General features: G+C 39.6%; 2 protein-coding genes across 3 annotated transcripts; one reads left to right on the forward strand and one right to left on the reverse strand.

Annotated features, from left to right (window-relative positions):
- Positions 1–245: 245 nt before the first annotated feature.
- Positions 246–15159, forward strand: LOC129761940 (uncharacterized). Of its 2 annotated transcripts, none has more exons than XM_055759797.1 (4): positions 246–1351; positions 14074–14197; positions 14293–14421; positions 14477–15159. In XM_055759797.1, the coding sequence occupies exons 1-4, from the start codon at positions 1261–1263 to the stop codon at positions 14721–14723; spliced, it is 591 nt and encodes a 196-aa protein (XP_055615772.1). In that variant the 5' UTR covers positions 246–1260; the 3' UTR covers positions 14724–15159. The 2 variants fall into 2 exon arrangements, with proteins under 2 accessions (XP_055615772.1, XP_055615771.1); XM_055759796.1 differs by having other exon boundaries at positions 267–1351; positions 14074–14230.
- Positions 15160–17658: 2499 nt separating this feature from the next.
- LOC129775545 (alpha-2-macroglobulin receptor-associated protein) lies at positions 17659–19205 on the reverse strand. Its single transcript, XM_055780402.1, has 2 exons — positions 18815–19205; positions 17659–18752 (listed from the first exon to the last, which is right to left on the reverse strand). The coding sequence occupies exons 1-2, from the start codon at positions 19040–19042 to the stop codon at positions 17814–17816; spliced, it is 1167 nt and encodes a 388-aa protein (XP_055636377.1). The 5' UTR covers positions 19043–19205; the 3' UTR covers positions 17659–17813.
- Between the last annotated feature and the right edge of the window lie 7257 nt (positions 19206–26462).

The following is a 26462-nucleotide window of genomic DNA, read 5'->3' on the forward strand; positions in this document are numbered from 1 at the left end:
ATTGGCGCAGGGCGTCCCCAAAATCCAGCTGGGAAATCACAACCAGTTGATTCGTATCACGAGCTCAAACACACACACAAACACACTGTTCGCTAGCTGCTGGAAGGGAGGCAACAAATAGGGATCAGCAAACGAACTGTTCCGAGTTGTTAGCTGTTTTTCAACCATCCCCCACCCAACGGGGTGTGAAAACAAAGGTGAAATATTTCAAGCCACCAGTTGCTTCGATTTATGGTTTCGATGGATCCAATAGATCATCGTATATACCGGGAGTGCATGAGCTGATGAAATTATGCTTCATGTCGTTTTTTATTTTGATTCATCCACTATCACCACACTCGCCAGATCTTCTGAGGTGTAAACTATACTCAAAATTCATGATAAAAGGGTTTAGCGGAGGGTTTGAAATTTTAGTGAGTTGATTCGAATCACGATAATTGTTGATAATAGTTACAAATGCCTTCACTCCTAAGGCATTGTTATAGGCGAAAGCACGATTGCATGATACATACGACAGTTTCACCCACCGCAAACGAAAACACACGTGGTTCATTACGACCGTTGTCCCTTCGCTGTGCTTTCAAGTTTCAGCAAAATTCAGAGCCAAACTGAGGGTATCGCGAACAGTTTTTATTCTTTGAATAGAATCCGAAATCGAAAATTCAGAAATAAATCAATCAAATTACGGCTCACTCGAACCAAATTCCAACCCTGTCCAGTGGCGCCTGAAGCAGCATCTCCGGGAACCACATTCGGAAAATCATAATCCACTTCACTCGCTTCACCAATAACTTCCCCTGTTTTGCCGCTGTTCACCCTGCTTGATGCCGGGAAAATGGTTCAAAATTTTGCGCGCACTCCGTTCATGCAATTCCCAATCCCGCCAAGAAACACACACGTATGTATGTATAAAAGCGCACCAACTGTATCACCTTTCTGGCAGTAAGTGCAGAACCAGCGAGCCAAACAGCAGGAACCCCTCTCGGAAACTTCCCACATTCGGAAGTTTTAGAAGAGTGTCCCCCCCGAAAGATACGTTGGTGATTAAACGCAGTGCGAACGAGTCCTCTACTGAATGGTTTATCAACCTAATTAAAGCTCAGCCTTTTACGTTGGTTTAATTGTGTCGAAACAAGTGCTTAACCCGAAATAAAAGGAAGTGAAAGCAGCGACAAACGGTGTTAATCCACGAAAAATAAACAAGTTCTGCTAGATTAACGAAAAAGTTGTCACTATTGGTTACAAAAAGAATTATAACATATGAAAATGACTAATGGAATAATGGGAAACCGTGCGAAGACGATTATTGTTACTACGTTGGTGTTATGTTTTGGTTTAGATTTCGTGAAAGGTAATTTTCAAATAAATTCGATGAATTATACTGAAATATTCAAAAGATTATTATCAAAAGGATTGGAAGTGTTCTAGTTTTTAGCTTGTGATTTGTTCCTAAACCGTCGTTGGAACAATAGGGATGATATTATACGTGTTGAAAAGTTTTTTTAAAAATTCAAATCGAAGTGCATTGATTCACGATGAGTTTATTTCATTGATAAGCGTATGATTTTAGTGATCTTGAACCAGCATTTTTTGAAATTTAAGTTTTTACATATTCACTATGATATTATCGAAAAGTCGAAATCCCATAATCTATTCCCCTCGCTTTTCCATCATTTATTTTTGGATTAAGATGACTAAAAATTGTTTTTGACTTCATTTTTAACAATGTTTAAAGGTTTAATATAATGCATTTCGTGAAATATTTCAGCAATTCTTCATTCGTTTTTTATGAATTCACGCTAAACATATTAATTTACACTCAGCTGATTCTTCTCGAGTTGAAATATTATTCAGGTAGTTACAAATAATCAATTTTTGACCAATGTTGCGGCTTAGTTTTCTCAAAAACCCCATTTTGTTTCATTTGAGATGCCTTTTAAGTTTTATTGGAATCGGTCCACGTGGGAACAAGTTCAGTGGCCATAGATTGAAGTACCCAAAACAACAAAAACCCACCATTTAGAGTAACAAACTTCATTATCTCTTCAAAACTAGCTTATTTGTAATGAATTCAAACCTATATAACCTGATTGGCGTAACCCGCATATGTTCCGGATCAGGTTTCCGCGTGAAGTGACCTTTATGACCAAAACCACATCCCATTCTGCGACATATCGAACTTTATGGTTTGTCAAAACTAGCTCATTGGGGAACATTTCGAAGACTTTTGGCCACATTAAGATAACCCGGACGATCTCCGGATGTCCTGCAGCTCAAGCTTTAGATCGAGATATGAGAAAGGCACAACTACACTTTTAGGTATCCTCAAACCCTTGAATTAAAGGGTGTGTCACATCAAATTGCATCACGGGAAAAACGCTGTAGAAATTCGCCCAGTAGACCGATCCTTTTGAAAATTTTAGACAGTAAAATAAAAACTATTAAACAACATTTGGCATTTTCTTTTTATTCATACTTCGAGCCCAAGCCCGTATGCTCGCACCTTCCTCTTTACCCCGTCCATAAGGTTCTGTACAACGTCAGGTTGTAGTTTTTTTTGAACAGAAATCCATTTTCTCTTGAAGTCCGCCTCCGATTTGACAACTTTTGGGTTCTTCCGGAGGGCCTGCTTCATAATCGCCCAATATTTCTCTATTGGGCGAAGCTCCGGCGCGTTGGGCGGGTTCATTTCCTTTGGCACGAAGGTTACCCCGTTGGCTTCGTACCACTCCAACACGTCCTTTGAATAGTGGCACGAAGCGAGATCCGGCCAGAAGATGGTCGGGCCCTCGTGCTGCTTCAATAGTGGTAGTAAGCGCTTCTGTAGGCACTCCTTAAGGTAAACCTGCCCGTTTACCGTGCCGGTCATCGCGAAGGGGGCGCTCCGCTTTCCGCAAGAGCAGATCGCTTGCCACACCATGTACTTTTTGGCAAACTTGGATAGTTTCTGCTTGCGAATCTCCTCCGGAACGCTGAATTTGTCCTCTGCGGAGAAGAACAACAGGCCCGGCAGATGACGAAAGTCCGCTTTGACGTAGGTTTCGTCGTCCATTACCAGGCAATGCGGCTTCGTCAGCATTTCGGTGTACAGCTTCCGGGCTCGCGTCTTCCCCACCATGTTTTGCCTTTTGTCGCGGTTAGGAGCCTTCTTTTTCGTTCGACGACATTTTTCCAAATTTACGAAAAATTGACAGTGAAGCATGGCCAACGTGATCTATACACTCTTATCTGATTATAAGCGAAAGCTGAAGATATATTCCTAAAAATTAAATTTCTACAGCGTTTTTTCCGTGATGCAATTTGATGTGACACACCCTTTACCATTTATATTACCCTAGGTAAAGAAATCAGTGATTTTCTATACATTTTCGTGTATATTACATTAGAAAAAAAACGAAAAAAAATTATTGATCAACTTCACTCCACTTTTATTTAACCGTTGTCAGCTGAGTTGTGGACAGTTATCAGTTGTTGAATTTACAGTAATGCTTAAGTAATGCTTAATAAAACGACTCCACGACGTCACAAAATGAATGCCCGGGAAAATATTTTTTTTCTGGACTTTAATTTTTTTGTGGCCTTCTTGCCGAGGAACAAAACAAAATGCTTTTGATGTTTGAATAGAATTGTGAAATTTGTATTCCATATCTAAAGAAAACACGATACTTCAATAGAATAAGCAGATTAATTGGAAAAAAATCTTTTGATTTTTTAAAAATCGATTCTTTGGTACCGATTTGATTAAAATCAGTGGATCGATCCCTACTCCGTTTGGTGGATCGATTCGACAAGATCGATCTTTTTATGAAGATCGCCCAATCCTAGGGTCAGCGGAAATTTAATTGTGTCCTAGTTCAGCTGGGATTTAACGTGTTAATACACCTAAAATTTATTTTTAGCACGATTGATTACATTAAAGCGCTTGATTACATTAAACGAGCCAAAAAATAACAGAAAATGCGCTACTCCCCAATATTTGTATATAATTTGTATAATATATATGCTAGAGCAATAAAAATCAATAAAGTCAATAAAGTCAATATGAGCAAACGAAACAGGAGACACATTGCAGATAAGCGCGCATTGAACTTTTTCTATGAATTTTGCCATCGCTTGGACAAATTCGCGCTAGGAACGGTCCCTGTAGGTTTTCGTTGTTTCCTGGGCTGAAAAAACACCTTAGAGGGCGTCGATTCACCAAGAATATGTCAGTAGTAAAAGCATCGGAGGCGATTTTCAAGAAGCTCGGGGAAAATTTCTTTGTCAGACCTTCGAAAAGTGAAAAACTCGCTGGGAATCGTGTATTTTATCGGAAGGGAAGTACAGCGCGGACTCGATTATATACAGTTTCTGATTTCTTTTCACTATATATAATCGAATCCTGTATATAATCGAATCAAAAAAAATATTTTTTTATTCGTTTTTTTTTTGCATGTATTTTTCTTTTTTTTTTAATATAAAAGAGGAATTTGATTTTTGATTCATCCCCTTAAAGTCAGAAAATTCGTTTCTCACATGAAAAAAAAAATTATCCAGATTCTCTCAGAGGGTGATAGACGATCATATTTTATGGAAAAAATCCTTCTACGCATATGTTCGAATTTCAACAATGACAGAGTTATAGAACTTTTTTTTTTGTTTCGGACTCTGTAGCTCGAACTGGCTCTACATTACAAAGTACGCTACGGAAGACAATTCTGTTACTTTCATTGGAAAGATGAGAAAATTTGATACAAGATATAGTAGTGGAACATCTAAATTCATGGATTTTAATAACATTTTGGAAGTGAAAAACATAAAAGTTAGTAATTGTTAATGTATTATTATTAATGTCATCCTGATTTTTTTATTAAATTGGATTGTTTCTATCAATAAAATTGAAGCTCTCTAACCGCTCTACAATTTGTTCTTTGACACCCAACTTCTATTTATCTTAAATTGGCTGCAATATCGATATAATTATTTCTTGGTGAAAATTAAAACAAAATCTTCAAAAATCACGATTTTTACCCCACTGTATATGAATTTGTCACTTAAATTACAGCTTAACGTTTAAAGGTTACATTTGTTCTTGAAATAAGTCATATTTGAAACATAAAAAAAATAATTTTTTTTTCAAACTGTATATAATCGAGTTTAAAATTGTATATAATCGAATCACATATAATCGAGTCTGTATATAATCGAGTCCGACCTGTACTTCGAAAACCTGTAATGAAGTTTTTTAAATAAATGCATTCTACTGACAGCTGTTTCTGAATGCTCCTTGTATTTCCTCCTAGTTTCTCCTAGACTAGCCTTTCATTTTTCAATATACTCCAACGCAGCATCGTAAATGTTTTCACGGTTTTAGGAATTTAGTCTTCTGTATTTGAACCAGGAGAACAAACTTGAACCAGCTAGTTTTGAAGTAGGACTATGTTTTTATAAGGATGCCAACATGTCACTTTTTATGAAATAGTTTGAACATTAATAACTATTTTTGTTTCAACCGGATGTTGATTATTTACATACCAATCGGATTGGAAATTTTCTAAGAATTGTTATATTATACATCACGATTCCTTAATTCGTAAATGGTTTGAATCAGGGGTTTTCAGATCTATTATTTCGACGGAGCACTATTTATGGCCAAAATATTTTGATGAGGCACTGTGTCGAAAAACGCTATTCCACCCACACAATTTTTTTGATTATACTCTTCTGGAAAATATTATTGAAAACTATCTAACAAATGTTTAAAGTTGTCGACGAAATCCTGTTTGCGCTAACAGCTGGGAACAGTTCTATTTCGGTTGCGCATCACAGTTGTTTGAAAACCCCTGATTTGAATCAACAAAAATTGAAAGCACACCCATATTTCCATACATTTATTCTATGCATTTTTGTGTCTACCTATCCGTGCTTCCTATACTAAGGAACAAATGTGGATACATGGTATAATTTCCATCTGCCACTGCGAATAAGGTATGCGTAAATCGCTCGAAATGCAAATGCAGCGTTCATTCGTACGGACATTGTGGAGAGAGGAGATATTGCAAATTAACCCCGCTCGGTTATAAGTTAGTTATAAGGTCAGTCTCTCATAATTCTGATGCCTTTTGCGACTGGCATAATCACGTTCATTCAATTATTGAGGTAATTTTGAAAAGATGGAATTTTGAACGAAAACGAAACAACAACATATTTGCGCATAAAAGGTCTCGATGGCAGCTCAGTTGAAACTCTCACTCGTTCCACATTTTTAGGTGTTCTTCTGATCGATTGTTTTCATAAAAGACGCGAATGACGAAGTCCCGATGTTCACAGAACGAAATGGTTATACAGGTAAACTTCGATATAACGTACATTTCACTTTCAAAATTGTACGTTGTATCGAATTGTACGTTATATCGAAGCATAATAATGTACTCACAAACGTAGTCTATAATACATTATTGTGTTGCTGTTTTATTAAAGTTAATGAATAACTTCAATCAGAAGACGAAGCCAGCCTTTCTCATGATGTTACCCTTCGTACTGTTGATTAAAGTTTGATTCATTTAGAATCCGGAATCACAAAACCAGCTGTTTTTCGGGATTGATTGAAGGTACAGAACTTGTTTTAGCATCACAATACAGATAATTCATTGTTCTATCAGGAAAAAAATTTTGAAAATGTGTACGTTATATCGATAACGATATAATTCGATATAATTTTGGAAATGTGTACGTTATATCGAGGTAAAATGTACGTTATATCGAGGGTACGTTATAACGAGGGTACGTTATATCGAAGTTTCCATGTAGTGATCGAAAATGGGATCTCAAGACTGTGGGCGGACAGAGTTTTCACAGAGCGCAAATAGATTACCACGTATTTGCTTTGGAAGGATGAATTAAAACACGCGGTACTTCACGGAAGAACAGATTATACTTTTAATGTGTGTCGATACAAAAATGGTTGCTATTTGAATTCATATTTACATTGATATATACAGTGCTGCCGGAAGGGCCATTTGTTATTCAATAAACTTGGTGAGGGGTAATACATTGAATATCCCTTCACTCCTCCTCAATGATTAATCCTCGCCAAAACCTACGGTCGATTTCACCAATCCCAACTGTTCTGCAAACTGTTGGTGCTTTACGAAGTCTTTTTGCCTTTCGCAAGTGGCATCAAGTTCCACGTTCCTTTCCGTTTCTGCGATTGAATTTCGCTATCCATCGCGGCCTTCCAAGAAACTCGAGCTGAATTGGACACTGCTTGCTGAAACGGCATTGGATCCTCGGTTTTCTGCGTTACAACACTTACCACATAATCCGACAAACGATTCGGTAACACGCCCCGGGTACGACGGCTTTGACGATTAACGCTTTCAGATTCTACACTCACTTTATCTTCTTCGTCTTCATCGAACGATTCTTCGTCTTCACCTGTTCCAGAAAATTCACCTTCTTCTGCTTGCATTCTCGCAATAACCTCTGGAGGAGGCCACTCAATATCCCTACAAGGCACTTCTTCATTAGATATCGCTTGTGAATCCGATCCTCTAGATGATTCATCGCCCATCCCCAAAAACTTTGCATCGCGGCTTATTGTGATCTTGTCAGTCAACGTATCAACAAAACGGTAACCCTTATGCACGTCAGAGTAATCGATGAACCGAAACTTTCTCGCCTTACTGTCAAACTTTCCTCGTTTAACGTCGGGGATATGAACATAAGCAGGACAACCATAGACTTTCAAATGACTCAGTACTGGCTGCCTCCCATACCACTTTTCATACGGAGTCTTGTCAAACGATCGTGACGGAAGACGGTTCTGCAAATAAGCAGCCGTTACTACAGCTTCACCCCAATATCGCTTGTCCAAGTCTGCATCAAGAAGCATCGTCGTCGCCATTTCCTGTAGCGACCGATTCTTCCGCTCGGCTACACCGTTTTGCTGCGGTGTGTACGCTGTGGAATATTGTGCCTGAATTCCCTCCTGTGAGAAGAAATCCCGCAACTCTTTGTTGGCATACTCGCCTCCACCATCCGAGCGAATTATACGTAGCTTTCGATTAAATAAACTTTCTACGTACCGAACATACTCCTTTATCTTCTCCGATGCATCCGACTTCTTTGCGAGCAAATAAACGACTGTAAAGCGACTGAAGTCATCGATCATCGTCATCAAAAATCGCTTACCACCAGGCGTCGTCGTCCTCATTGGTCCACACAAGTCGGTGTGTACCAGATCCAGTACCTGCTTCGACATTTTCTCTGCTGCCTCTGGTATCGGATTCCGAGCGAGTTTCTCTTCCAGACACGGCTCACAACATTCTCGGATACTACAATCGACAACATTCATACCTATATCATGTTTCTCGTCACGAATTCTTCCAACTACTGCAGGATCCCTATGCCCGAAACGTCGGTGCCGTTGATGCTGACAGTTACGGTTATGTGTTTTACTCACAGCTTTTCTCGACAACTCCGCCAACTTCAGTTTGTACAGGCACCCGGAATTCAGCGAACACATTTTCTTCAACAATGAAACGCGAGAAGTCATCGTTGATTTTTTATGATACGCTCATCCTTCTTCCACTGCACCGTCACCGGCATCGGTTTGGCATCCGCGATCACATACCAGATTTCTTCTCGCATCAACAACATTTCCATGCGGAATTTCCAGCTCGACCAGTTCTGGTTGTTCAATTTTGCAAATGGAAGTTTGCCAAAATCCGCCATCTTTTCACAACACAAAAGATGCTCGCGTTATGCACACAACCGAAACACAAAATAACTTTTCCCAATACTTTCACCTTCCAGAACTTTCTCTGGGCCCATAACCTGTGGGCGGACAGAGTTTTCACAGAGCGTGGATTAACACGTATTTGCTTTAGAAGGATGAATTAAAACATGCGGTACTTCACGGAAGAACAGATTATACTTTTAATGTGTGTCGATACAAAAATGGTTGCTATTTGAATTCATATTTGCATTGATATATACAGTGCTGCCGGAAGGGCAATTTGTTATTTAATAAACTTGGTGAGGGGTAATACATTGAATATCCCTTCAAAGACAACCATAGCGGCATGACACCGACCATTCCACCCCCTCTCCAGGCGAAGTATTTTTATAATTCCGTATAATTCCATAGTCCTGCGTCAACAATGAGGTCTTGTCTTGGACACAACCCTCTATATTTTTTGGAACCCTTTGCACCTCACTAGTCAAAAATAATTCTATTTTATTATGTTGAAGAAGTTTAATGAAATTATCAAAATCAACAACAACTTTAGGAAGGCCAAAAATGTTTGAAAGATCACTAACTAATCTCTAATGTAAGCAACAATGGTTTTAGGCATGACTTTTCAATATTACAATCAATAAATATTACAGGTATTTTTTCTTTGTACTCAAAATACGGTACAAATTGATAAAAGGACGCGACGGTGAAAAATAGTCGTAAATACGGTACAGTCCCGTTAAAAGCGGTACGCTTGGTCAGCCTAGTTATACGTATATTCTGATTCACCTTTCAGTTAATGACAATTACCTCGTTTGAATCTAGTGCCTGTTCTATCCACATATTACGAAGAAGTTCAGCCCCTATTTTGCACAATTTGTGATTTCTACATGTGCGGTTGCATCTCTCTCTTATAATATTATCGCAGTTAGTACTGAATATCTTTGTTTGAGGCTTTCATCAGAGATCCATGACTATCATATCTTATCTCAAGTTTTCTACCGATGTCTTTAGTCAAAAGTGACAAAAAAAACTATCAGATCGGTTGATGCTCAGCCTTTCGACAACAGCACAGCACATCCGGCGACAAAGCTCCAGTAGTGTCAAGATTATTAAGGGAGCAATTTGGTGGTGGTCGTGTTCGAAATGTTTGGTTCACTAATAAGCAAGACAGCAACAATAGCTGTGAAGCTAGGTAAATTACTGTCAGCGTAAGTCATGCCAACTACACAAAATCAAATAAAGTTGCTCTTACGGCAGAATAACTATCATTTCATAAAAAACATCACAAAAGTTCCTCGATGCAGTTCGCTAACAATAAATAGATTTTTGGCAGTTTCCAACAACCAATCCTTTTCACCTTGACGATAGGGAGAGTAAAAAATAGCATCAACTAAACCAACACTCACATATCAGGCAAATTTTTCCTTCAGCTCAGTGCAGACTGTGTTAAATCCTAGGGAAATATTTGATTTTGACGCCCACAGTTGTTTGGATGCTAAAAAAGAGATACATTCTACAATGTGAGTACACACCACGGTGCAGATATCAGGCCATTGTGAAAAAACGGCACGCAATGGGTGACGAAAGGAAGAAAATTGACAAAGTGTGTACCCCTTGCATTAGGTTTATGAAGCGTACTGCCAGCAGGCACTTTCCCTTCGCGAATGTCAGCAAGATTCTAAAGGAATGCTTTTAGCTGATCCGTATAGACTTTGGGAGGACAGGTTTTGAAAGGAAAACATAACCATGTGTAGTCAATGGGAAACCTCTTTTGTCTTCTGGCAAATAAAAGACGAATCTGACGTCAGAGTATACACATATCCCGGTGAGTAGACCACGTGTTTGTGTGTGGTTTGAAAACGATACCACGCGGTCAACGAAATTGACATTCACCGTTGAATAAATTATACCCTGACTCAAAGCAAAGAATGAAATCATACGTGGACAAGCCGAGCTCACCGATTGAATGTTAAACACGAGCAGCGCATCGGTATAAGCACAATTTATGATCATTCAATCAATATAGAAATAGGCGTAACGGTGACTATTTTTCGCAATTAACTTCCTATCATGAGGTTGGCCGCTAGTAAATAGCTCGATGTGTGACCACACATGAGGAGCTGCCAGTTGGCTGCCAGTGGGAACCGGCAATCGACTCGATGATGGTGATAAGGGAAGCGCGGGAAATTATCACCTGCTCAAAACTCTTACTAGCAAACGTGCGGTTGAAGTTTGTGGTTTTTGTGCAGGTAATAATCGCAGAAAAGGGTACCGTATATGATGTTTCTGACAGTTTTATGGAACGGTAACGGTCCAGAAATAGATTCTGGTATAGGTACTACACCCAAAACTGATTTTTAGCTCATGTTTTGTCATCCCGATTTATGACATTAAATAACATAACAGAGAATGTCATGACTCACAAATACTGGTAGGCATTTGTATAATATACGTGGTACAGCAATATAAGATTAATACGAGCGAGCGAGACAACAGACAAATAAGCTTCCCGCATACATTGCCACATACACGGCCCAGACCGAGATAGATATTTCTCTCCTTCATGCGATCTTTTTTACTCTTAGAAAACACTTCCCAACTTCATTTTATAATCAGGTGCAATATTATCACGTATTTGCTGAACAACTGCTGAAGCATCATTAGCCATGTGGATAGCATGGTCGTGTAAAATAGCTTTGCATCCCAAGCCAGCCTTGGTTCGATCCCCATTCACGTCGTATGGACTTTTTTTTGGCTCAATTACAAAGTTTCCTCCTTTTTCACCTTAATTTGGCACGACCAGAAACTAGAAGATTCAAAACGGCCGCTAATATTATTTTTGAAATAAAGGAATAGCTGTGCTTCTGAAAGTTACGAAAACGTAAATAAGACAAACTCACTCATTTTCACTTTGCAATAGAGGGTTACTTTTATCCCTCAGCTCTCACCTCTATGGAATAAGCGTCTCTCTTGTTCTTGGGAATTTTAATGGTGAACAGCACTCAACATATAGAAACTTTGTTTCTGCTACACGCGAGAGACGCCATGAACAAACTGAAGCACTCCAATCGGATGCCATAGTAATCATGTGGACGAACCAACATCAGTGCATCGAGTAAAACCATGATCAGAATTGAGGTTTACAATTTTTGTAAGTGTAATAATCCAGAAAAGGTCTGAATACGTACCAAATAAACATCTGGTGGTTAATTAAAAGTTAGCTCAAATGAGGGGCGCATTTACACCAACAGAAGGTGGACTATATAAACCTTTTAAATATGTCAATCGGTAAAAATATTCTATAAAACTACTATAAATGATGAAAAAGACTATTTTTTTATATGTTTGAAAACATTTGAAAACCTGATTTGACACTGGTGCGCTGAACTAGAGCATTCAAGAAAGTAGACAAACCAAGATCATATTTCCGACTGGACAAACCAACATCGAATACCCTAATCGTACAATCTAATCACTCCCACCTTCGAGGATAAAACCATCGAGCAGCATCGAGCGACATCGGAGTGACAGCGTGAGTTCCGGTAAAATAAATTTAAAGAATCAAGAAAGAGGAGAGAGAACGAGAGAGAGAGAGAGAGAGAGAGTGTGAGAGAAAGTGAGAAAGCTCCTGATTGAAAATACTCACCACTCGTGCTTTCGGTTTCCTTCCGATCAAGGCGTCCTAGATGTCGCCAATCGTTCACCTAACAATTGTATTGACATATTGCGGACCGCTCACGAGTTTTCTCGTGTTTCGCGCTCCGTCTGTTACGGATGGATCACGAAATAACCCGTGTTTTCTACAATTGATGGTTAAATCCTTGGCCTGCCATGAATCTAAGCCTACCGATGGCTCGCGGAAACGTTTTCATTCGTGGAATCCGAACAAATGAAGCGTACAAGTTTGCCCCAAAATGTGCGGTCCTTAATATGTTAACTTGGTGCAAAAAGGTTTTTAACCCTTTGCGGACGGAATTAATTTCCCTTTAAAGAGATCCTCATATCATTCCACGCCAATAAGATTTTGTTTATACCGAGCATCGTTTTCTATTATTTATAGAAACGTCGTATACATTCGTGGGAAAGTTCACTAGACATTAAAATTCGTTTAGAAAAAGTGTAAACTTCTACATAGTTAAAGAAAATATTTAGTATGATTTAGTATGATGTATGAGTGCTGGCTGAGAGCAGACAAACGGTTAAAAGTCAGAAAAAAATGCGTTGAGTTTAAGGGGGTATTTCTGTGTAGAAGTACACATTTCGGACGTTTTTCTGAGCTCTGAACAAATAAAACAAAGAATATTTTTACTAACCATCATCTCATTATTTGTTTATTACACGATTCCCAGCCCTTCTGGTTATCATAATCAATAAGATCGAACAAATTCTGAATCAGTAAGGATACCACTATCGCATGAAATCTCGGGCAAGTCAAAAACAATATTTTTGACGAAATGGCGGTCGTTTGAAAATAAAAATTGCTGTTTTGCACGTTTTGTATGACAATTTCAATATTTTTGAAATAGTTCGTGCGATAAATAAATGTATAAAGATTTATTCACAACAAAATCGGTTCAGTAAAACTTTAAATATCGTGTACGGCAGTTTGAAAAAAATAGTTTTGAGAAAACAGCGTTTGAAGTTTTTGTCAAGGTCGCACTAGATTAGATACCGCACCACTAAAATGGTTATAACTCGGTAAATAATGGAATTTTCTAGAAGTCCCTTCTAGTGTATATTTTTGATTGTCTAAAATGAAGAAAACAAAATTCAATTTGTTTCATATTCCTAGACTAGAATACCACTAAAATCGACCAAATTTTGATCGTAGTACCTTTTGTTACATTTTCATAACATGAGATTTCTATGCCAAATAACACGCCCTAAATGTATTATGGGTGACAAGTTTAAGATTGCACGTGAACAAGTGCAAGTTGGAAGAATTTTCCTTAACAGAAAATCTCCTAGCCAAAACAGAAATCGAACCCGAAGCCATATGGCCGCTAATAACAGTGCCATAGGAACCATACATGTATGGTTAAACCACATCGATAGCTATGTCACAGCATCAAGATATTCCCAGCTATATAAAGCATACAACAAGTCGGATTTATTCTCAACCAATTTCGAGGAAAACCAATCAACCAATATATATTTGCTCAATTAATCTCATACTCAGCGTAATGCTAGAGGCAATGAACCGATAAAGCATCTTGCGTTTTGAACAACTTTTAATTAGGGAATTGTTGCATTTCCCAAGCCTCAACCCGATATAATAAGAAACCCGTGAAAGTGGATATAATCATCGTCCTGTTTATTTATTGTTTTTGCTTCTCCCCAAAATTCTGAAGGAGGCTGTATCAGCTATGGCCACTCCTGTTGGGGTGGACATGGCAAAAGATCTGGACCGCCCGGGCAATATTCGACCCGCGCTCTCCCTGTACCACTGGCACCCCCGCCGGAACTGTGGACAAGGTTGGTAAAGGATAAACCACAAGACGGCAACACGTTAGTATGCGCAAGAGGGACAAACACAGAAGAGATGATATTTGGTCCAACATTTTCCACAGGGAACTGTTTGCTATTTCCAACAACGGCTACTACCCACCATTGGCTCGAATGTTACAGTTTCCACCAGCTGCGGTGATTAAAATGCTAGGGTCAGATTCAACAGCCGCTGTTCATGGAAGCGATGGAGAGTAAGTAGGGCACTTTTTCGAGCTATATCAATCGCTAATATGTTATCACTTTCAGATCTGCGACAGAAGTGACTGATGATGACGAGCAGAACACCATTGCACGCAATTCCAATAACAACTATCAACCAGCGCAACAGCGAAGGAAGACTGCCGCTCTTGAAAACGAGTCCGCCAGAGCAAACATTTTCGCGGAAGAAGATTTTGGTGAACTTCTGCTGCAGGCGCCCACCGCAAACCGAGGCAGCAACTTGTTAAAATTGTTAAGCCCCACCTCCTTCCGCAAGCACAATCAAAGCGCGTAAATCACATCAAACGAAACTTTAGCTAATAAAAAAAAAGATTCTCGGCCGGAGATGATCGTTTCGAGATTGAAGCCAAAGCATTGACACTAGAAGTTTTCATCTTATTATCTTTATTACTATAGTAGGATTAGGAGAACATTAGCGGGTTCTACATGGGGCGGGTGCTGTCCGCTGTAAGGCTGGAAGCTGGGCAGCACCCGCAAAGGACTCGAGACTGAACTTCTCCAGGCGAAACGTGCTAAAAGTGAGTGAAATTGCTAGTTACTAAACTATGAACCACATCGAACACACAGGGGGCGAGCCATTATCGATATGTATATGAATTTTAAAAATATACAATCAAGGGATAGACATTGTACTTGAAAATATGGTTATTACTCTATAAAATAATAAAATTATTCTACAGTTTAACGTGAATTCAAGAGTGTGTAAATAAAAGGGTTAGTCATTAATTTGTTTCAGATCTCCTGAAAGTTGAGAAATCCTTCGAATATACCCATTCTTGGAAAAATTAAGGAGGTTGTATCCAAAACACGACCACATTGTTGACGTAGATCTACGCTGTTGTTTTGTTGAAGTTCATAACTTCGGATATTATTTTAAAATGCTGCGAAATTTTAGAAATAATTGTTCAGTAGAATGGTTTGGTCGCCCTGAAATGTTTTTTTTTATTGTAGAATCAGTTGACGATAACTGATTGATGATTCATTCTTGCCCTCGCGTTACAATGGACAAGCTGATCACATATCACACTTTGTTTCATGTCGATGCATTGAAAATTAATCTCGAACGCTATTCCGACAGCTTTTATCGCAATTTACATACACTCGGTTACAAGAAATTATATACTTGTTGCACCAGCACCATTATTCCACATCTCATAACTACATCAATCTTTCTTTGGCGTCGCATGGAAACAACAACAATGGCAATACTTGCAAGTATCAAATATCATGCTACATGTTATTTAGTAAAGTCTCAGTGGAATCCCTCTAGTCATCGTTCGTACAACGAAAACCAACCAGCACCAAACAAGCGTTCAACATAGCATGCATACAGAGCTATACATTGGTGGCTTGAAGCGACTATAAATATAAACACTTTTCGTTATTTTGCGCTATTCTCAAAAGAAACACTTCTGTTAAAATTGCTGGCCTCGAAAAAAGTTGCATTACTTTCTCACGCTCGAGATAAGCGCTGCTGCTATCCTTGGTGGAGAAAGTTTTGCTACCGGCAAGCGAGTCCTGAACGGAATCAATTGCTTGTTGCTGATGCAGCGACGCTTACTGAAACTAGCACAATGCTATCTGCATAAACAATGATTTTTACATTATCTGGAATTTTCGCAAAAAGGGATTACATAATAATTATGAATAAAGTTGGTGATGTAACCAAGCCTTGGGGAATTTTACTTTCTTGAATTTTAAAAGAAGATTTGGTGTTGTTGACTATGGTTCTGAAAGTTATTTTCAAGAAAATTGAAAATGAAAAAAAATTGAATGAAAAGTATTTTCAAGAAAATTTTTCTCATGCGAACCTCGTCTACCACGAATCACCCAGTCGAAGAGACTCTTCAATACTGGGTACCTCCATGCTCGATCAAATGCCTTGCTTAGATCAAGTGAAACCACATCTGCGTGGTGATCTTTCTCAGTTACGTAATGTACAGTAGCCTCTAACTCTTCGAGGTGATTTTCTGTACATTTTCCTGCACGAAAAGCGAAAAGCTTTCATCAAGCTTTGTGCTCCCCCAAGTATGAGAGTGCGCGTTAAGATCACCCGTAGTAATAAATGGGGGGCGAAGCTGGCTCACTAGATGATCCAGTTGACCACCTAGTCTAGCCAAGTCGGCATAATGTGGGATATACAGACTAACGACTGTTACTGAAATTGGAAATTTAACTGAAGGTGCAATTGCTTGTAATGAGGTATCAATATTAAGAAGTTTTTGTGGAGTCCCAGTTTTAATTGCAATAGCAACCTCATTTGATGAGGGGGTAGGGCCTTCTTTCAAATTCTTTTTATGTAATCTGAAGAAAAAGTTACCAGGAGTCATTGTTTCTTGAATGCATAAAACAATGGGATTTTTTTGTGAAATTTAAAGTTGCAACTTAGAAAATCTACTTCTAAAACCTCTAACCAGTCAACAAAAAATTAATTGACTAGAAAATGAATTGACTTGCGTTGACTAGCGAGGATGACTGATGAACTAGTCCAGTCAGTGGTTATTCTAACTGACGCGACTAATGAATACAAATCTGCCTCTTCATTCAACTGACGTCAATCCACATTTCTACCCCCCTAGCAACAAAAATGTTACCCGCGTACGCAATTTTATTTTTATGTCCATATAAAGAGGAGCGAAAACTTAATTTCTGATGCAAAAAAGAGATCATCAGTATATTCTCTTTTTTTAATTTTTCAAACCTTCGCTTATTTTTTTTTCTATACTTGATTTTTATTTCAAATTCACTGAGTCTTAATACAGACTTTTGCAGCACTTTTTCTCACTCAAACACAGCACAACACAACGCAGCGCAAATTTGGCGGGAAAACGGCTTTTGGAAATAAAACGTAAGAAGTGGTCAAAAACTAAACGTAAGAAGTGGGCCAAAAACTTGCATGAAGTAATACCCGTGTTCCCCTTCATTGCTCGCCGATAAGTTGCATGGGTAGGGAAGTTCGTAAATGAAAAAATGGAAATGCTTCTGGTTTTCTTCAATTTAAATCGTTTACACCCCAGTGGATTCTAATGTATAGTACAACAAACAAATCTTAGGGAATTTCCGATTCGTTTGGTATGTAAATCGCCAAAATCCATTCGCGGCAAAAATAGTTATTAACGTTAACTTTATTTCATAAAAACTTGACCTGTTCTCTGATTTGACACTCTTAATCAAAGACGTAGTTCTACGTCAAAATACGATTAAACCAATATGTTACACAAAATATACGTTTTATTTTTTAAGGATTCACAACATAAATCATTTGTACGAGATTACAAAACATAGCTGCTCTAAAAACGTTCGAGATTTATCATAATCTTTCTCAGTATTGCTGCATAAATGCCTCCAAGTTATTCTCTACCACTTACAACTCGCCGTGCTTTAAAATTCGACCCTCCACTTGCTCCTTGATTTTCTCAACTTTCCTCGTTTGTTTCTTAATATTATCCTCCATTATTTTATGCGTATCGGCTTTATCACCATGTTTGGCATTTTTGTGCTTTTCCATGCTCAACGCATGTTCCGCGTGCATATGTCTCAGCTTTAGTAAACGGCTTTCGTAATGCAACAGTTCAACTTTGAGGGAAGCCAACTCATCGGCCGTAAAATTAGAGGACACCGCTATTCTCCACAAACCCTGCACTTGTGGTTCAATGAAGTCCTGGCTGTTGGGGCCTTTGGAAGCAATTCTTTCCAGCCGATCGAAATTATCCCTAATATTCCGATGCGTCTCACGCAATTCATTTGATTTGTGCTGCAACTCCTTCTGTTTCTTCTGTGCCTTTTGCTGAGCCATAATGTCGTTGGAATCTTCCAAAGCCGTACCAATCTCATTGAACTTGTCGTGTTCGTCTTTGTTAATAGCATTTTCGTGCGCATTATCGCTCTTCACATCTGCATCTCCCAGCTGTTCCAATAAATTATAATAGACATCAATCTTCTCCTGGTGGTGTTCGAACTCCTCCTTCAGTGTATCCAGCTCCTCTTTCGTGAAACCAGAGGTCTCGGCTTTCTCCCAGAGTTTGTTCAGCTTTTTATCCTTGAACAAACTTTTATTTTTATAGCTATCAACCCCACCCGAGTACGCTTTATATGGTTTGTATTTCTCCGGATCCTGAGTATCATCGAAATGCTCCAGCAGTCCGTAGGTGCTCATAATTCCAATCAGCTTTTTCCGCAATTCCGCCTCCTTTATGCCCTCCTTGTCCTTGTGCTGGGAACTGAGTTGCTTCCAAGCGATCTCCTCCTTATCGTGGATTTTAAGCTCTGTGTACAAGGATTTCAGTTTTGGTTCCGTTAAGCGCTGCATCAAGGAAAATTCAACTATGTTTTTTTTGTGTTATACAAAACTTTAATTAGACTTACGTGCTGTGCTTTGGTCCACACCAGATTCAACTTGGCCATGCGAAACGGCCGCTGAATGTTCCGAAAATCCGGCTCGTAAATTTCCGAGGCCGGCAAATTGTTCGCCTTTTTAGAGTACTTATCGTAAGGTTTTTCAACTTTATGTTTGTATCCACCGTCTGCATTCACATCAGTGGGGAATAAATGGACGGCAATTGATGCCACTAGAAGTAATTTTGAATGCCACATATTTCAAACCGGTGATTTTAGAAAAACACAATTAGCAAATCGCCCGCATAGATACGCACAGCGCCAAATGTATGAATCTATTCTAATTGGATTGACAATCAGCTGAGCCAGCAACAAAGATGAGGTGAAATGGTGGTGGACAATGATGCCAGAATTAAGCGATTCCGCTCATGTGCCAATTTCCGCTGGATATACATGAGAATTTAATTCTGATATATTCATCCAAATCAAAATATTAAACCATTGTGCAAGATTTGCTATTTAACAAAAAAAAAATAACCTCTCTTTTACTTCGAAATAATTTAATCATTCGATTTACATGAATTCTGGCGTAACTTTTGAAAAGGTCCAATGTAACATATTCGTCAACTCGAGAAAAACGAAGTTGAAGACCCGAAAATTATTCCGCGAATAGTCTTAAAAGGTATCGATCTTTATCGCTACTTTCACCACTAGCAGTCAATAATAACTCTGTTGTTCCGTGATTTGAGCTTAAAGTTGAAGCCTCGGAGTGAAAAATGTTACATTGGACGTTTTGACTGGCCGTGTTTGCACATTGAACATATTACGTTGCTCGATAAGAATTCGAAACTAACTACTAAACAACAATCCAAATATCAGCATTTCGTTCTAAAGGCAGATTATTATTATTATCACTTGTTGGATTTCACTGAAATCGATAACAATACCTTTTTTTTTATAATTCGTTTATTTGTACAGGCTCAGTTACATAGGTTTAAAGAAGCCAAACTCTCAACTATACTTTTACTATTAACATGTTTTCTTATTTCTACGGTTAATGAAATAGGAAACCGATTACTCGCGGTCGACTCGAGTTTAGAAGGGTGACACATTTTCTTTAGAAAAAGGATGGGATGTAAGGAGATTGTAACCATGTTCACACTCACACTCACACTCACTTTCACATTCATACTCACACATCACACTGAATTCTTAAACTATCCTCACATCTAATATGTATTAACAATTTAACTTATTCTAATGTTAGGGAACCGATAGCTCGCGAAGGACGAAAAGGAGGAGAAAATGGGGGGGAAAGGATGTAAGAACAATCACACTCGAAGATCGATATCTTTAAGGAAAACATATATTTGGGACATGTAATCAAGGTCTAACCGAGCCAACACATCTCTCACCGGCACATTGGGCTGCCTTCCTCGAGCCCGAAGGGAGTTTTCTAAATTCGATCTGGCGACAAAATATAGCTCGCACGACCAAACAACGTGTTCGATGTCGTGGTAACCATGGCCACAAACGCAGAGATTGCTGTCGGCAAGCTTGAAACGAAAAAGCAGCGCATCTAAAGAACAGTGATTGGACATGAGTCGGGAGAAGGTCCGAATAAAGTCCCGACTCAAGTCCAGACTTTTGAACCATGGTTTGAGGCTAACCTTAGGGATAATCGAGTGGAACCACCGGCCCAATTCATCTTCGTTCCACTTGCGTTGCCAGTTAGCGATGGTATTTTTACGAACTAAAGAATAAAATTCATTGAAGGCGATTTGACGCTGATAAATATCGCCTTCAATTGCACCTACCTTTGCTAATGAGTCAGCCCTCTCATTACCCGAAATGGAGCAATGTGAAGGGACCCAGACAAAGGTAATGACATAACAGCGTCTGGATAAAGCACTCAAAATTTCTCGTATTCTCTCAAGGAAGTACGGCGAGTGCTTTTCCGGCCTCACTGAACGGATAGCTTCGACAGAGCTAAGACTATCCGTTACAATGTAATAGTGTTCAACAGGTCGTGAGGCGACGCTGTCCAGCGCCCAGTGTATTGCTGCCAATTCAGCAATATATACTGAGCAAGGATACTGAAGACTGTGTGAGGTGCTAAAAAATACGTTGAACACTCCAAATCCTATGGACTCATTCATAGAGGACCCATCAGTAAAGTACATATTATCACAATTGACACGCCCATACTTTGCTTTGAAGATCGTAGGAGCGATCCTCGATCGAAGATAATCTGGAATTTCATGGATTTTCTCCTTCATGAACAGATCAAAATGTACAGAGGAATTGATGTAGTCAGAAAAACAAACACGGTTGGGAATATACGAAGAAGGATCAATCTGCGTGGTGATGAATTCATGATATGAGCTCATGAATCCAGAATGAAAATTTAGCTCGATAAGCTGCTCAAAATTTCCGATCACCAATGGGTTCATAACCTTACACCGGATGAGGAACCGAAGAGATAATAAATTGAAGCGATCTTTTAGTGGGAGTAGGCCTGCCAAAACCTCGAGACTCATGGTATGCGTTGAGGGAATACATCCCAACGCAATACGGAGACAAAGATACTGAATTCGGAGACAAAGATACTGAAGGCGGCAGACCCCGAGAGTGTAATTTGTCTGACAGGACCTCTATTGAAACTGAATCAAACGCCCCCTTTATGTCCAAGAATACTGAAGCCATTTGTTTTTTTTCGGCGTAAGCCATTTGAATTTCCTAAGAAAGCAACGCAAGACAATCATTCGTCCCCTTGCCCCTGCGGAACCCATATTGTGTATCTGAGAGTAGGCCATTCGTTTCAACCCATCGATCAAGGCGAAACAAGATCATTTTCTCCAACAATTTCCGTATACAAGACAGCATTGCTATTGGGCGGTACGAATTGAAGTCGGACGCGGGTTTTCCGGGTTTTTGAATAGCTATAACTCGTACTTGTCTCCAATCATCTGGAACAATATTATGTTCCAGAAACCGATTGAATAAATTCAACAAGCGATGTTTCGCCACACCAGGGAGGTTTTTCAACAAGTTGAACTTAATTCTATCCGATCCTGGAGCCGAATTGTTACAAGAAAGGAGAGCAAGAGAGAATTCTACCATCGAAAACTCGGAATCAAGATCGCACCTATCTTGTGGTATGTCTCGAACAATTTTTTGCACAGGAGCGGAATCAGGACAAACCTTCCGTGCAAAATTAAAAATCCATCGATGTGAATATTCTTCGCTTTCATTCGTTGATGAGCGATTTCGCATGTTTCGAGCCACTTTCCATAATTTTTTCATTGACGTTTCTCGTGACAAACCTCCCACGAAATTTCGCCAATAAGCACGTTTTTTCCCTTTGATCAAATTTTTGAACTGATTCTCAAGGGCTAAATACATTTGAAAATTTTCAGGGGTTCCACGTTTCCGAAAAGCTTTAAATGCATTCGATTTTTCTACATAAAGCTTGGAACATTGGCTATCCCACCATGGATTGGGAGGCCTTCGGCGAATGGTGGAACCTGGGATGGGTTTCGTTTGAGCGCGAACCGCGCTGTCATATATCAAACGAGAAAGGAAGTTATACTCCTCCAATGGAGGTAAACCATCTCTGGAATTGATGGCTAGAGCAATCGCGTCCGCATATTTTTTCCAGTCAATGTGTCTTGTGAGGTCATATGCCATGTTTATAGATTCAGAAGAATTCGACCCAATGGTGATGGAAATTTTGATTGGCAAGTGATCACTACCGTTGGGGTTCTGGATTACATTCCACTTGAAATCTAACGATAGTGAATTCGAGCAAAGCGAGAGGTCAAGAGCACTAGGGTTAGCAGGAGGTTTAGGTACACGTGTTGTTTCCCCAGTGTTCAAAATGGTCATATTGAAGCTGTTACAAAGGTCATATATCAACAATGAACGATTGTCGTCGTACTGTTCCCCCCAGGCAGTTCCGTGAGAGTTGAAGTCTCCCAAGATCAATCGTGGCTCAGGAAGGAGTGAGCACATGTCATCAAGTTGTTTGCGGCTAACCGCAGCTCTCGGAGGCCAATACAAGCTGACAATACAGAGGTCTTTGCCTCTGATGTTTGCATGACAAGCAACAGCTTCGATCCCTCCAATAGTTGGAAGGTCAATTCTAAAAAATGAGTGGCACTTATTGATCCCCAAAAGCACCCCTCCGTATCTATCATCACGGTCCAAGCGTATAATATTAAAATCGTGGAAAGAGATATCATCTCGCGAAGAAAGCCAAGTTTCGGATAGAGCAAAAACATCACAATTGAAGTTATGAATTAAAAATTTGAATGTATCCAATTTAGGGATAAGACTACGACAATTCCTCTGTAAAACAGTGATATCTCCGACCTCTCTATTTGAATTAGACATCAAGAGAGATAATCATTGCAAGGAGGGGCCATGTTTGCATCAATTGTTGCAAAATTGTCTTTAATACTGGAAGCATTGAGATGACAATCGTTCTGATGGAGTCGGAAACATTAAAACACTTGAAGATTTGATCCAAAAGGTCAGACAACTTTATAAATCCCGATTGGGAAGTTGAACTAGACGGAAAAATAGGGACAGTTGGGGTTTTTGATGTCCCCTCGAGTGCTGGGTCGTTCGAAGATGAAATATTCCCACGGAAGCCAGGAGGAACCTGATTTTGCTTGTCCGCTGCACTCGATTTTTTAGGCAAGCTAACAGATGATATAACCGTGGGGACTTGTTCTTGAACTTTGGGAGTGGTAACATTTTTGCGCCGGGGATTCCCTTTGAAAATAAACGGTGTGCCCTCGCTAGCTGTGTCCGCTTCCATTTCATCAACTGGCAACGCGGAAAAGGTATTGTGTGTTGAGATTGGTTGTTGTTGTTGAGCCAGTAGAGAAGCGCCCTTTAAAATTTCCGCAAAAGTACGTTTCGAGCGTTCCTTTAAAGAGCGCTTCTGCTTCTCCCAGCGACTCTTGTAAGTTTCACAAGCTGAGAGCACGTGTGGGGATCCTCCGCAATATGGACACTTATGCTCAGTCGCACTGCAGGATTTCCCCACATGTTGCTCTCCGCAAGTGGCACAGCGCTCCTTGTTGGCACAATAATCTGCTGTGTGACCAACTGACTTGCATTTGTTGCAAGTCATGGGCTTTGGCACGAAGAGTCGCAGTGGTAGCCTCAATTTGTCTACCATAACGTAGTCAGGGAGGGCGGAACCAGCAAAAGTTACTCGAAACGAGTCGGACGGCGTGAATTTTGTTTTTCCCTCTTCCTGGGACACTTTTCCTAACTGTTGGCAGTCCAAAATTTTAACTATCGACCGAGGAAGCTTTTTAAATCTGCCATCTCCCTTTTTTATAAATTCGCTCGTCAGACCCGTTTCTGTAATCACCCCCGAAATTTCTACGTTATGGCAGGGCACATAGGCGCGATATTCTAGGATGAATCTATTGTCGACAACAATCTCGTTAGCTTGCTTCCGATCAGCCACGACAACACGCAGTTTGTTCGGTCTAACCTTTCTCATTTCGACCACGGAGGAATAATTTTTTGTCAGATCTTTCATAATCTGAATGACGTTCAGCGATTTCCCGTTGGGTTTGGGTCGGAAGAAAACAACCCATGGACCAGTTCCAGGTGCATCCTCTGGATAAACCTTGACACGGGGAGAGGACAAAACAGAAGAAGAAGACGAGGACGAGGTTTGGGCGGGAACGGGGACGGTAGAGGGGGGAGATGAGGTGGATGGTTGAGAGGGATCAGGAGCAACAGATGAGGAATGCGAGGTCGATGGTTGAGTTAAAACGGGGGGGTTCGGGGGATGAGTGGCGAGGTTTGTGGATTTCTTAGAGGGGGGCTTTTTAATCGACGACTCTTCTGTATCACACGGAACGCACTTAAGCGATTTTTCGGCACCTTTTTGTGCAACGGAAAGGGAGTCATCGAAGGAGATCTCCATATTAAAAGACCCCCCACCTTCATCCATCATTTATGTGGCTGATAATTGCAATAGTTTGAATGATTCCTATAACCTAATAAAAAAAACAAAGAAAAACAAAAAATTATAAAACTACTTGCTAACGCACACCAGTGCGATGATTGCGGTAACGGCTGCTGCTCGATCGGATGATTGCAGACGCCGCTGCGATTGTGCACTTTTCAGTCCGGTGCTCGTTCTCACGTTCTCACTCACAGCGATTCACACGAGATGCACCAGTACAATTGAACTTAGCGATCGGCTGATCGCGTGTTGGGCGCTCGGCACAAATGAAATGGTGTATCACACCACTAAGCGCGTTCTTCCACACTGATATTGTGTGCGTGCGACTGACCACCGTGTCCGACTCCAATTTGCGATGGCGATGAATTGGCGAGAAATGAAAGCCAGCCACTTTGGCAGGCCTTGTTGCGGCTTCTCCACTCGCTGATTGCGAGGTTGAACACAATGTCCACAAGACCACGGTAAATGCGTGATAATAAAAACACCAGGGCGAGTAAGGTTAATAACAGCTTACAGCACTCGATCACGATTACGGGAACGCGAAAGTAAACGACTGATTGCTTGCGCTGTCCAGACTTGAATGATAACAATACCTGAAAGAAACAAAAACTCAAAACGACCGAAATACGACTTCGTGTTGTTTTGACTGCTTTGTTACTTCGGACGTTTCAAGCGTCGGAGGAAAGTGGCGTCCGAAGTGACAGCCGAGTGCTTAAAATCCAAATCTGTACATTGGATATTTTTGCATCGGCGATAAAAGGATGAAGAAGATAGATACGTGAACGATTGTTTTTGTAATGTATTGGATGATTGAAAACTAATAGCGTGCATCCATTAACTCGATTTGTTTACATTTGTTACATAGGACCTTTTCAAAAGTTACGCGAGAATTGTATAGCTTTGGTAACTCTGATGGCAGCGCTGGCAGATTCAGTGCTCTGATTCCTATAAGAATCATGAAACGGTTTGAAACGATACACAGTGCAAGATGTGTGAAATAAAGGTGTGACCGTGTCGTCAATAAGTGCGCGAGGGGAAACGGTATAAATATTCAGAGGACTGTGGAAAGGGATTTTACTGCAAATAGAGATATCTAAATTTTTCGTTTATTCAATTGGCGATTAATCGTGGGGTCATTTTTAAATATTCGATTCATTCGAATAATTGTTTTTCAGTACTCGATTAACCGAGCGAATATTGATTTCTTGTAATCAAAAAGAACAGACATATTTGTTATAAAAATGTATTATGTCATAATTTTAAAAGTTACATTAAATATAATTTTGAAATAAACATGGTGCAGAATAATTGTTTTTGAATGAAATGGTATTTTAGTATATTGATAAATTTACCATTTCATAATTTTTTAGGACGATTGAAAAAAAAGTACACAATGAGAATGATGCACAATATTATTATTGTACCAACATAAAATTTTTTCTGTTCAAAATTACCTGTTCTTTGAATGTTGAATGAAATAGCTGATTTGTTTGAATATTTCTGCTTGGTCCTTATAGCTACTAGTTCAAAAGAGGTACATTTATAGAATCATTGACCACTAGTATGGTATATTTCCCTCGGCACTATGAATTTGAATACTACTATTTTAGAACGGGAGCTGAGACCACCTTCTTTAAGTCCGCATTTTACTCCTGCAGACCCTGAATTCTTCTTCCCAGT

The sequence above is a fragment of the Toxorhynchites rutilus genome, chromosome 1 (genome assembly GCF_029784135.1).
Source record: "Toxorhynchites rutilus septentrionalis strain SRP chromosome 1, ASM2978413v1, whole genome shotgun sequence".
NCBI classification, from domain to species: Eukaryota; Metazoa; Arthropoda; class Insecta; order Diptera; family Culicidae; genus Toxorhynchites; species Toxorhynchites rutilus.